A 13256-nucleotide genomic window follows, 5' to 3' on the forward strand; every position below is an offset into this window, starting at 1 on the left:
AGAGGATGCTGTGAAGGCCAAGACTATAACAGGATTCAAAAAAGAACTAGATAAGTTCATGGAGGATAGGTCCATCAATGGCTATTAGCCAGGATGGGCAGGGATGGTGTCTCTAGCCTCTGTTGCCAGAAGCTGGGAATGGGCAGCAGGGGATGGATGACTTGATGATTACCTGTCTGTTAATTTCCTCTGGGGCACCTGGCATTGGCCACTGTTGGTCTGACCAAGTATGGCCATTCTTATGTAGACAGATGGAAGGGGAATGGATATATAGAGGGGTAGATGGATGGATGGATGGATGGGTAGATAAATGGAAGGGGTGGATTTATAGGGGGTAGATAGATGGAAGAGGGATGGATGGAGAGAAGGGTAGATGGATGGATGGATGGATGGATGGATGGAAGGGGAATGGATGGATGGATGGATGGAGGGATGGGTAGAGGGGTAGATGGAAGGGGATGGATGGAGAGAGGGGTAGATGGATGGATGGATGGATGGATGGATGGATGGATGGATGGATGTGTAGATAAATGGAAGGGGTGGATTTATAGGCGGTAGATAGATGGAAGAGGGATGGATGGAGAGAAGGGTAGATGGATGGATGGATGGATGGATGGATGGGTAGAGGGGTAGATGGAAGGGGATGGATGGATGGATGGATGGATGGATGGATGGATGTGTAGATAAATGGAAGGGGTGGATTTATAGGCGGTAGATAGATGGATGGATGGATGGATGGATGGATGGATGGATGGATGGATGGGTAGAGGGGTAGATGGAAGGGGATGGATGGATGGATGGATGGATGGATGGATGGATGGATGTGTAGATAAATGGAAGGGGTGGATTTATAGGCGGTAGATAGATGGATGGATGGATGGATGGATGGATGGATGGATGGATGGATGGATGGATGGATAGAGAGAGAGAGGGGTAGATAGATGGAAAGGAGATGGATGGATTGATAGGATTAAATTAGATTCCCCTACAGAATACTTCACCAAGAAGTCAGTGTAAGAGTTAATGTTTGACTCTGGGAAGGAGCAGGGGCAGACTCAGCCTGGAGCTAGGTGTGATTCTAACAGTCAAGTCTCTCCTCTGGCTGCTTTTCTCCTAATTCGGTGCAGTGTGTTTCTGTGCCTGCCTCCTCCACTCCCCCTCCCTCACTTGAGCACGTCACTGAGGAGAGAGTGACGTATGGCTCCCCCAGCACATAGAAGGAGGGGGGAGAGGGGAGGGGGGAGCAGCTCCCCAGCCATGTCCCTCCATTGATCTGAGCAAATCTTCCCGCCCCACTTTCCTTGCCATGCCAGTGCCCACACTCCCAGCAGCCTATAAAAGCCGGGATGCAGGCTGAGGCTCTCAACCAGATCTGCCGGCAGGAATCTGGGAGCCACACAGCCAGCCAGACGGACCGACCGACCGCCGCCAAGCGCCGAGCGTGGAGAAGCCCAGATGTACCGCTCCACCAAGGGCGCCTCCAAGGCGCGGCGGGACCAGATCAACGCCGAGATCCGCAATCTCAAGGACCTGCTGCCCATCCCGGAAGGGGACAAAGTCCGGCTCTCCTACCTGCACATCATGTCGCTGGCGTGTATCTACACCCGCAAGTCCATCTTCTTCGCCAAAGGTAACCAGCACCGAGAGTGTGTGTGAGCGAGAGAGACGCGTTTCCTGGCTGGCACTGGGCAGGGAGAAGTGAGGAGCCAATGTGCCCAGACAGACACCTGTTAGACACCAGTGCTAGGTGGGTGTCTGGCTATGGGGCGCCTCCAGCCAAGGGGGCTGGGGTAGGGGTAAACGGCTCGCGGCACTGTCCGTGGTGCTGAAGCTACATGGCCTTGGGGCACCGAGTCCAGGTCGCTGTCCATGGTGCTGCCCAGGTAGCGGTAGGGTCGCTGTCCATGGCTCTGAAGCTGCAGGCTTCTGAGTCAGTGGCTGCCGCGGGTCGCTGTCCATGGTACGGCCGGGCTGCAATGCATGGAAAGGGCTTTGTAGCCTGACTCCCTCTCCTCTTCCACAACAGGTGCCCTGGGAGGGCTGGAGAGCCTGCTGTCATCCCAGGACCTGGAAGAGTTCGTGCAGACGCTCCCAGGCTTCCTCCTGGCGTTCACCGGCGAAGGGAAGCTGATCTACGTCTCGGAGAACGTAGCAGAGCATCTGGGACATTCGATGGTAAGGGCTCAGTCGGCGAACCGGTGGCTGGGTTATCCACACACCGACTCTTCCGCTCCTGTACATACTACAGAGTTGGGGGAGAGAGGGGATGTGTATGGGGATGGATGGATAGGTAGAGGGATGCATGTGGAGATAGATCGATCGATAGATAGATATGGGGATGGATAGGTAGAGGGATGCATGTGGAGATAGATCGATCGATAGATAGATATGGGGATGGTTAGGTAGAGGGATGCATGTGGAGATAGATAGATATGGGGATGGTTAGGTAGAGGGATGCATGTGGAGATAGATAGATAGATATGGGGATGGATAGGTAGAGGGATGCATGTGGAGATAGATAGATAGATCGATAGATCGATAGATAGATCGATAGATAGATATGGGGATGGATAGGTACAGGGATGACTATTTCTAGAGTTAACCAGTGAGGATCTCACTGTGTATTTCCCCTGTGCTTGTTGTTAAGCAGTGTTTCTAACACAGACACTGATAGATTGTGGAGCTGTGGAGCATAAATACACAGCTTCCTGACAAATGCCGATCTGTGTTATATGACCACATAGAAATCCTGGCACAATGATGTGTGTTGCCAACCCTTGGGCTTCAGCTCCGAGCAGCCTGTTCCTTGTGTTGCATGGCAGTGTGCGCTAACATCTCTCCATTACCTCACCCCCCAGGTGGACCTGGTAGCCCAAGGAGACAGTATTTACGACATCATTGACCCCACCGACCACTTTGTGATGAGAAATCAGCTGGCGCTGCCCTCCCCGACTGATACAGGTGGGTCCCTGTGTGTTTGGGGCTTGCGTTGAAATTATTCTGCATGCGATGCCACTTGGGAAGAGCATGAAAACTGAGAAGAAGCAGAGCGGAGGATCTGAGCGGCCGGCCAAGGAGGGACAGAGGGTAGAGTATGCAAATAGACATAGAAATGAGAGAGAGCGCAGCCACTATGGAAATCTGAGAGGGGGAGATGGATGGGTGGCTAGATGGGTGGACGGGTTTATATAAGGCTGGATGGGTAGCTAGAGATGGGCATGTGAGGATAGATTCATTCCTGTACTAATCTAATATTCCTGGAGTTGACACTCCCCAGTGCATTAAGTTCTTCTGTGAGCTCCCTCCCCACGTGCCCAGACTCCCTACGTTTGCCCCACACACTCACCATCTTCTCCCCTTGCTGATTTCCAGACCGCTTGTTCCGGTGCCATTTCAACACCTCCAAGACCGTGCGGCGCCAGAGCGCGGGGAACAAGCTGGTGCTAATCCGAGGCCGCTTCCACCAGCCACCGTCCGGCTCCTACTGGTCCACCAACCCCGTCTTCATGGCCTTCTGCACCCCGCTAGAGCCCAAGCCACGGCTCAGCCACAATTCACTCTTCCTGGCCTCCTTCGAGAGCCGGCACACCAAGGACCTGGCCATCCTGGACATCTCAGAGAGGTGAGGAGGGGCTCAGCCTTCAGCACAGGGGGAGGAGGGACCTTCTGGCATTTCCTGATTTAGGGCATAAGGAGTTGTGTGAAGGGGTTAGGAAGAAAATCAGGGGTGGTTACCCATCTCAGCAGGGTGCCTTGAACCCTGCTCTGGACAGCTGTAAAATATGGGGTACCGGGATAGATGGGCCCCTGAGCTGAGTTTATAAACCAAACCCTGATCCAGGTCAGGGGCCCTGATCATGTCAGGAGCTCCACAGACGCAGAATGAGAGACAATCCCTGCTTCATCTGTTCAAAGCGCAGGAAGGGAAACCGAGGCAGCAAGAGTGGGAAGGACTGGCTCAAGTGGAGTGGCAGAGCTGGGAGGAGAACCAGGAGTCCTGGCTCCATCTCTAACCCACTTGACCCAACTCCCTTCCCAGTGCCAGAGGTAGAAGCCAGATGTTCTGAGTCCCAGCTCTGTGCTGCTCTGTGGGTCGTTCTCCGCTCCTCGTGAGTGCTCAATGGTCTCCTTTGCTTGGCTCCCCTGCAGTGTGATCTTCCATCTGGGCTTTGAGAAGAGTGAGCTCCTATGCCGGTCGTGGTACAGCCTGATGCACCCAGAGGACCTGAGCCACGCCTCAGCCCAGCACTGCCGCCTGTGTGAGTATCCCCTCCTCTCCGCCCCGAGCGACTGAGGGCTGGGCTGGGCTCCTGAGGATCCGTGACACTAACCCCCTGCCCTCTTCCTCTCCCTGCAGTGGGCGATGCTGGTGAGCCACAGGTGGAAATGGTTGTCCGACTCCAGACCAAGAATGGTGTCAGCTGGGTTTGGATCTACTCCCTGGCACGCATGGAGAGCGCTGAGATCCCCGTCACCTGCCACAACTACATCATCAGGTAACTACATGCAACCAGCCTCTTCCTGGGTTACAGGGCCCCAAGCCAGACTGAGGGTCCTGGGCACTCCGCAGCTTTTGGGTTTGGGCTAGAACCCAGGAGCCCGAGGCAGGGTCAGGGACCCCATCGGGCCTGGTGTTGCATAGCCCCTGACAGAGATCAGACCCAGCACGAGAGACGGTCCCTGCCCCAAAGAGCTCGCAGTCTAAATAGACTGATGGTGTGAAGGCGCCTGCCCAAGGTCAGGGGCTAGGAATAGAACCCAGGCGTCCTGACTCCTTGTCCAGAGCCTGGTCTGTGTGTCGTGGTGCAACAGGCGGGTGATTGGAGAGCCCCGAGTTGGGAGCGGGGGGGGGGGGTCACTCCTGCCAGCTCCAGCACTAACCCTGCCTCCCTTTGCTCGCTAGTGACTCGGAAGCCTGGTGCCTGCGTCAGCAGCTGGCCTCGGAGGAGCCGCAGGTGGCCTACGTGCTAAGCGCCGCGCCGCCCTACTCCGAGGGGCTGCTGTCCCCGGCGCAGCTCTCCAGCCCCGACCAGGTCTTCACGCCCCTGTCCGGCACACCCACCGGTGCCGCCCCGGTGCCCTCCTTCGATTTCGCCAGTCTGGAGTATGCAGAGGGCACCAGCCTGAGCCACGAGGGAACATCGATGGCCATGGAGCTGGGCAATCTCTCCTCCATGGAGGAGGCCTCCAGCTCCACCCAGGCCCAGCCAGGCAAAGACACCGAGTTCAGCTACGTGTTCTTCCCCACTGCCTACGAGCCGGCCTTCCGGAGGGACAACCCAGGTGGCTCCGCCAAGGACTTTGTCTGCACGCCTCCCTACACGCCCCACCAGGGCTGCACCTTCATGTTCGGGACCCAGGAGTCCTACCCTCCCACCACAGCCACCTCCCCTCCCACCACCACTTCCTCCGAGCTCCTCTACCCTCCGGAGAACTGCAGTGCTCTCTATGAGAAGTTGCCGCCCACTCCTGACAGCCCCGGTAATGGGGATTGCACTGTCATGACGCTGCCGGAGGTCAGAGCCCCCCTCTATATTGATGTGCCCATGGTGCCCGAGGGGGTGCTCACCCCGGAGGCCTCGCCCATCAAACAGACCTTCTTCAGATATTCTGAAAAAGAAAAGACTGAGATTGACCTGCTGGCCAGGCACATCAGCAGCTTGGCTGAAGACTTCAGCTCCTTCCAGTCCACGGAGCTCTCCCTCCAGGAAAAGCAAGGCCAGGTCACCCGCAGCTCCTCCCTGCCGGCCGGCGTGCCCAGCCCCTGCCTGGACTTCCAGCCCCTCAAGAGCTGGAGGAGCATTGACTTCTCCTTCCTTTCCTGCCCCGAGGAGAGCCTCCTGGAAGAGGACACCGTGGAGAACCTTCTCCAGGACCTGTCCACCTCTCTGTTCGAGAAGAGTGGCGCCGGTGTCCGGTGCCCCCTCCACCACCACTTCTGTGGTGGGAACGTCAGTAGTCCACTAAGCTTGGACGCCGAAGAGAGCGGCAGTGGGACCTTGGCTCCCTCGCCCTCCACGGACCTGTCTCCAGAAGAGCAGTGCTTTCTGGAAGAACTGGCCTCCTATGAAACAGTCTTTGAGACATGTGCCTCAAGGTCGCCCTGTGATGGGTTAGATGAGTTGTATCAACTCCAAAGCCACCTGCAAGACAGCTTCCATGAAGGTAAGGGGCAGAGGCCGTGCCAGCTGGGGGGAGGTCAGTGCAGGAACTCAGGCTGCATGGATATGGACTGTAGGGATCCCCTGTTGGCCACCCATTTGCCCCCACCATGGGGCACATCAATCTTCCGGGGCGGGGGGAGGGCAACCCTGCACTGCAGCACATCTGCCACCAGTTAAGGCACATGCATGCTGCCCCCTGCCCTCCAAAATGTAGCCCGTCCCTCCCCGGTTACGCTTGCCACAGCTCCAGTTAGTCTGGGTGGCCATTTCCAAGGCTGCTGCCAGGGCACTATGTAAGGCAGGGGGCCCCGTCATGCCAGGCACTGCACCAACCTTAACTGAGATCAGGGTCTCCGTCACCCTGGGCACTGCACAGACACAGTCCCTGTCCCAACCTCTAGACATAGGCAGGATTATCCTCCCCATTTTACGGATGGAAACTGAAGCCCAGAAAGAGTCAGTGACTTGTCCAGTGTCACATGGGGAGGCAGCAGTGGAGCTGGGAACTGACCCAGGTGTCCTGAGCACTAGCCTGTAGCAGTCACCTCAAGGCCAGCATTGCAACATGGTGCTTCCACTTGGGGATAGCACATGAGCAACTGGCAAGGGATTGAGCAAGTGAGGGGCTGACTCTAGTGGGTTACTGCAGAAGGGCTGGGAGCCAGGACTCCTGGGTTCTACCCCAGCTCGGAGGGGACTAGCCCTTAGAGCGGGAGGCTGGGAGCCAGGACTCCGGGTGTATCCCAGCTCAGGAGGGGAGTGGGATCTAGTGGGTTGGAGCAGGGAAGCTAGGAGCCAAGACTTTTGGGTTCTGTTCCCAGTACTGAGTGAACATGGACTAGTGGTTAGAGTATAGGATCAGGACTCTTGGGTTCTACTCCTGACCCTAGCACGCTGCATGTGCGAGTTTCCCCCTCTGTGAAAGTAGGAGAGAATAACCTCTCCCAGGTAGCTATCCTGGAAGGAAACTTGTGGAGCAGGTCGCCCTCTAGTGGAGATCCATGAGGAGGCTGGTCCTGGCTCCGTCAGGCCTGACAGCGGTTGGGGGGAGCATATTCTGTCTTTGTGGTGGGAGCTGGCCGGGATGCCCCACGTGCCCTCTAACCCCTCGCCCCCTTTGCTTTGTGTCTCCCTACAGATGGAAGCGAAAGTGACCCTTCGTTCTGAAATAAGTCTGTGACTTACTTCACCAAGTATGGCATATTGTCATATTTTGAGGAGCTTCTTCCACCTATACTCGAGCTGAGACCTGACTCCGTGCACATCCGGAGGGGGCGCCAGGCTGGGCGTCCCTGGGGTGAGCTTTGGGCGAAGAACTAGCATTTTTATAACCCCCCCCAAAAAGACCACCATCGTGCTGTCGAAGCTAGAGTTGCCAACCAGAGCTCTTGAAAGGACCATTGTACGTGGCTTTACACATAGAACTGTATTCACTCGTAGTGAGTATATGTATGTAATTTAATAAGAAATACTACGGTCGCCTCTCCCCAAGGCCTGCGCCCCCACGTGCATTCAACCCAGCGTTGGAACAAGGCACGGGGGTGCCTGGCTTTGGCCTCCCCACCCCTCTGGACCCCTAGAGAATGGTGGGCGTAGGTGGTATCTAACCTACCGCAGTAAGGGCCCATGGCTGTTCAGGCATTTTTTGGCAATTGCATTTCTGTTCCTGACTCAAAAAAAATCCCTAGATTCAACTGGCCCAGCTCTGATTTTTCTCAGAGCTGCCTGGGCAAAATACAGTGTTTGTGGCTACGTCCATTTCACCATGAGGCTTCTGCTGGGATTCTAGGCTGGGACTGTCAAAGCTGGCTTGAGCACAGGCTTTTGCACAGGGGCAGCTGAACAATGAATAAAAGGCAAATGTTTAAGTGGGGAGGGTGACTGACAAATGGCCTGGGGATGTGATGGACTCTCCATCATGTGGGCTGTAAACCCAGATTGGGTGATTCTCTCTAGCCTGACTGGACTCAGTGCTTGGGTAATGGGGTGACATTCTCCAGCCTGTGTTATCCATGTCAGATAGGATCTGAACCTAAGAAGTCATTACCCGAAGGGACTGACATTCCAGCCCCTGGTCCAGCTTTGAGACTCTCAGCCTTGAGTGAGATCGTTGTTCAGCAGGAGTCATTTTAATTGTTGTTTCATTTTGAAATGTCACCCATGAATGTTAACTCACCCTGTCTGGAATAATCCCCGCAAGCATCTTCCAGATCAGAGCTTGACATTGTCACCAGAGTGAGCTACTCGGAATGATTCCTGGCACCAGAAACACCCCTCTCCCCCACCTGGGGCGGGCAGGGCGGGGTGAAATATACCAATGTAGAACAGAAATGTTTATAGATATAAATATATATAGATCTTTAATTTTTTTAAAAAACACAAGAATGATTTTCTAACTTCTCCAAAGTGGGATCCTGAGTTGGGCGCAGTCTCCGTGCCATGACAGGGATATACTGTGAGACACCAGGATCCATGGGGTTTTTCCCCCCTTTCCTTTCTTTTTGGGGTGTTGATAAAAAAAATAAACAAATGTTAAGATGTGACGCCCAGAAAGGCGCCATTGTCGCTAACCGTAGAGTTGTCTACGCTCAAGTATCAGGATTGAATCCTCTAACTCTTTACCAATTCGCACATTGCCGAAATGTGGAGTATTGTAAGACACATGTATATTTGTAAAGGAAAACGACGGGATTTCTTTTTTTAAAACAAAAAAGATCATTGTGTCCATCGCTGTACATATATCTCTATATTATATATATGGATCATTGTGCACCAGGTCATGGACAACGTGGAGTCGTTCTTCGGTGTGTGTCGCTGTGAGTGCATTTGTAATGCCAAAATCTTTGTAATAAAACTGAAATTAACAAAAATTATGTGGGGCATTTCTTAAGCTATCTCCTCGGGAGAGGGTTAGTAATTGTATTGTTGGGCTGCATTTGAGGTCGGTGGCCCCCATTGTGCCAGGAGCTACACAGACACCTACCAAGACTGGAGATCCTATTGCACCAGGCTCTGGACAGACCCCAACTGAGATCAGGGCCCTACTGGGCCAGATGCCCCACAAACTGATCCCAGAGCCCCCATGGTGCTGCTCATTGCACAGATCCTGAGATCGGGGCCCCTATTGTGCCAGGTATCCCCATATCCTGTGAGCCTGAGCGAGGATTCCCTGGGTCTCTGCTACAGGGCATGGCATGGTGGTGACCAAGACCTCCTCACCCTTCCCCCATCTTAGCAGCGCTGCTGCCCCCTGCAGGGTGAAACCAGACCTGTTCTGCTGTGCATCAGCCCTAGGGTGACCAGATAACAAGGGTGAATAATCGGGACAGGGGGTGGAGGTAATAGGCACCTATATAAGAAAAAGCCCCAAATATCGGGACTGTCCCTATAAAATCAGGACATCTGGTCACCCTAGCCCCCATGTCAGCAGCACCAAGGGCAGGGTGGCCTAGTGCCAGGTTAGTGAGTTAGAGCCCCCACCCTCAGCACATAGATTAGGTGGGGGATTGCTAACCTGTGGCTGTGGTGATACAGCTACCTCTGGAGTGGAGCACAAGTGCTGTTTATATCGGGATTCCCTCATCTGGCACTGAGATGTAGCTGCTCCTGGGATGGGGGTGGGGGCTGATTATACAGGGATCCCTCGCCCAGTGCTGAAATGCGGCTGCCTCTAGAGTGGGGTGTGGGAGCTGTTTCTATAGGAACCCCTCGCACAGCACCCAGATGCAGCTGCCTCTGGGGTGGAGTGCAGGAGCTGTATAACAAGCCAAGTGGATGTGGGGAAAACAGTAGACACGCTATATCTGACCATTAGTAAAGAGTTAGTCCCCACTGGCATTCTCATAAGCAAACTAGGGAAATAGGGTCTAGATGAGATTCCTATCAGGCAGGTGTACAGCTGGTTGAAAGACCATACTCAAAGGGTAGTTCTTGATGGTTTCCCTGTCAGACTGCAAGGCAATATCAAGTAGGATCCCACCGGGGTCTGTCTTGGGTTTGGTACTATTCAATATTGTAATTAACAACTTGGCTGCTGAAGTGGAGAGTATGCTTATAAAAGTTGCTGGGAGGGGCTGCCCGCACTGCAAGGCCAAGATTAGAAGTCAGAATGATCTTGAGACGTTGGAGAATTGGTCTGAAATCAACAAGATGAAATCCAATAAAGGCAAGTCCAAAGTATCGCATGTAGGCAGGAAAAGCAAAGGTACAGATACAACATGGGACTCACCGGCTAAGCAGCGGCACTACTGAAAAGGATCAGGGGGTGAGAGTGGATCACAAATTAAATAAGAGTCAACAGTGTGATGCTGTTTTGAAAAAGGCAAATCTTTTTCTGAGATGTTGTCACCAGCTGACTGGCCCCTTTAAGAGGTAATGGGTCAGCTCCACCTGGGACTCAGACAACCCTCCTCCCCTCTGTAGACACCTGGCAGATAGGTTGTGTGGTTAAAATCAGTCCAGGCCTGTATTTATTATCAAGCGATTGTTTGGTAATGCTCCTCCTAGTGGAAATGGCCCCACAAGAAGAAATGAAGAATTAAGCTCTCATCAGCTCCTAGATGCTCGGTTATTGGTAGCCTCTAACTGGAAAAAGCAAATTAGCCCAATCACAGAGGAATGATTAAGAACATAAGAATGGCCATGCTGGGTCAGACCGATGATCCATCTAGCCCAGTAGTTCGCAACCAGGGGTATGTGTACCCCTGGGGGTACGCAGAGTTCTTCCGGGGGTACATAAATTCATCTAGCTATTTGCCTAGTTTTACAACAGGCTACAGAAAAAGCACTAGCAGTACAAATTAAACTTTCCTACAGATAGTGACTTGTTTATACTGCTCTATATACCAGCATTTCTCAAATTGGGGTCCACTGACCCCTGGGGGTCTGTGAGGGTACTCCAAGGGGTCCGCAGGCCTCGCTGATCAATTCCTCCCCCTTCCGCCCAGTGCCTCCTGCACACCAGGGAATACGTGCTGCACGTTCAGCAGCGTGCAGGAGGTGCTGGGAGGAAGGGGGAGGAGTGGGGATGGGGCACGCTGGGGGAAGGGGGCAGAAAGAGGCAGGGAAGAGGAGGGGCAGGGGTGGAGTGGGGGCGGGAAGAGGTGGGGCCTGGGGCTGAGCAGGGGCCTTGGGGGTCCATGGAAATGTTTAAATCAAAATGTGGGGCCTCAGGTTGCTAAAGTTTGAGAACTGCTGCTATATACTATACACTGAAATGTAAGTACAATATTTATATTCCACTTGATTAATTTTATAATTCTATGGTAAAAATTAGAAAGTCAGCTGTTTTTCAGTCAGAGTGTACTGTGACGCTTGTCCGATTTTGTAAGCAAGTAGTTTTAAAATGAGGTGAAACTTGAGGGTACGTAAGACAAATCAGATTCCTGAAAGGGGTACAGTAGTCTGGAAAGGTTGAGATCTAGCCCACTATCCTGTCTTCTGACAGTGGTTGGTGCCAGATGCTTCAGAGAGAATGACCAGAATAGGGCAATTTCAAGTGATCCATCCCCCATCCCAGCTTCTGGCAGTTGGAGGTTTAGGGACACCTGGCTGTGTCCCTGACCACCTTGGCTAATAGCCATTGATGGACCTGTCCTCCAGGAACTTATCTAAACAAATGGGAGGTTGAGGTTAGGGGGAAATTAACACACCAAATACGTACCAAGAGAACAGATAGATATTTGGTTACTTTTTATTCAATGCTCAGACAAAGTCACCCTCAGCATGCTGGTCCAAATGTTGTGACTCTTAACATTTGATAGACATGCCTGGTCAGTTAAATATGTGTCCATAGAGATTTCACTCCGTTTATCGCTAGAAGGGACATATTCCAGGTGTTGTAGCAAAGCACACTCGATAGTATAGTAACACGCTGTTAAACAGAAAGATCTGATGACTACAATCCTGAACACTGTCTCTTAACAAAAGCTAACTGTTGTAATGATTGTTTGGTTTCTGATATTTACATGGCAAGGATTTGTAGGCTTGTTAAAACTTCCTACCTAAATACACAGATAGTTTAAAAAAAATCAGTGCAGGCCTGGAGATAAAAAGGAAGAGTCACTGGAGAGCCCAGGGGCTGTGTGTGGGCGCAGAAACAGACAGCTGGAAAGAGATGTCCCTAGGAGATACCTGCTTGCTTGTGACCTCTCCCAGCCCTGCGGGAAAGGACAGGATTAAAAGGGGCCATACAAAGAGGCTCATTGAAGGCTGCAGCTGGCCTGAATGATCAGTCAGATCCCAAGGAGGGCTGTGGGAGCCCAGAAACAAGGCTGGGACCTGAGTGGCACAAGACTAATTTGACATACTGTAAGAAACGAGACCCCTCACAAGGGAACCCCTGTTTAAAACACTCTATGGGAGAGTGGCTTCTGAGCAGAGGTGGGATGGGGGCAATAGAGGGCAGTGCCTCTCCAAGGCTGTGTTGTGCCCCATGGGTGTGTGTTCGAGGGTGTTGCCCCATCACTGATGTATTAACAGGAGTGTTGTATGTGGGACACTGGGCGAGCACTGGGGAGGTCTCAGCTGGAGAACTGTGTCCAGTTGTGGGTGCAGCACAGCAGGAAAGATATGGACAAATTGGAGAGAGTCCAGAGGAGAGCAACAGAAATGATGACAGGTTTAGAAAACCCGACCTGTGAGGCAAGTTTTTTTAAGTTTAAATTGGGCCTGTTTAGTCTAAAGAAAAGATGCTGGACGGGGACTGGATAACAGTGTTCACCTAGGCTAAGGGCTGCTATAGAGAGGATGGTGCTCAATTGTTCTCCATGGCCACTGCGGATGGGACAAGTAATCCGCTTACTTAGTTTGCAGAAAGGGAGATTGAGGTTTGACATTTGGGGAAACTTGCTAACCCCAAGGCTAGTTAAGCGCTGGAACAGGTCCCCCAGGGAGGTTGTGGCATCCCCATCACTAGAGGTTTTTAAGACCTGGCTGAACAAACAGATATGAGGAACAGTCAGGGTTCTCTGGAGCCTGCTGCAGCGCAGGGGGCTAGACTACCTGACCTCTCATGGCCTCTTCCAGCCCTACATCAGCTTGTGCTGGGTGCTGCACAGAGCAACCCCCAGCAGAACCTGGGGCCCCATGAGC

General features: G+C 53.0%; 1 protein-coding gene across 1 annotated transcript; it reads left to right on the plus strand.

The window, feature by feature from the left end:
• The first annotated feature begins 1440 nt into the window (after positions 1–1440).
• NPAS4 (neuronal PAS domain protein 4) lies at positions 1441–9015 on the plus strand. Its single transcript, XM_054035323.1, has 8 exons — positions 1441–1630; positions 2027–2175; positions 2859–2961; positions 3373–3622; positions 4150–4259; positions 4358–4496; positions 4904–6165; positions 7303–9015. The coding sequence occupies exons 1-8, from the start codon at positions 1456–1458 to the stop codon at positions 7329–7331; spliced, it is 2217 nt and encodes a 738-aa protein (XP_053891298.1). The 5' UTR covers positions 1441–1455; the 3' UTR covers positions 7332–9015.
• Positions 9016–13256: the final 4241 nt, after the last annotated feature.

This window comes from Malaclemys terrapin, chromosome 7, assembly GCF_027887155.1.
Source record: "Malaclemys terrapin pileata isolate rMalTer1 chromosome 7, rMalTer1.hap1, whole genome shotgun sequence".
In the NCBI taxonomy this organism is placed as follows: domain Eukaryota; kingdom Metazoa; phylum Chordata; order Testudines; family Emydidae; genus Malaclemys; species Malaclemys terrapin.

Bases quoted from the DNA above. Each gene is read 5' to 3' on its own strand.
- NPAS4 (XM_054035323.1), top strand. From the start codon at position 1,456: ATGTACCGCTCCACCAAGGGCGCCTCCAAGGCGCGGCGGGACCAGATC. The intron at 3,623-4,149 runs GTGAGGAGGGGC...GCTCCCCTGCAG, and splicing joins ATCCTGGACATCTCAGAGAG to TGTGATCTTCCATCTGGGCT. The intron at 4,497-4,903 runs GTAACTACATGC...TTTGCTCGCTAG, and splicing joins TGCCACAACTACATCATCAG to TGACTCGGAAGCCTGGTGCC.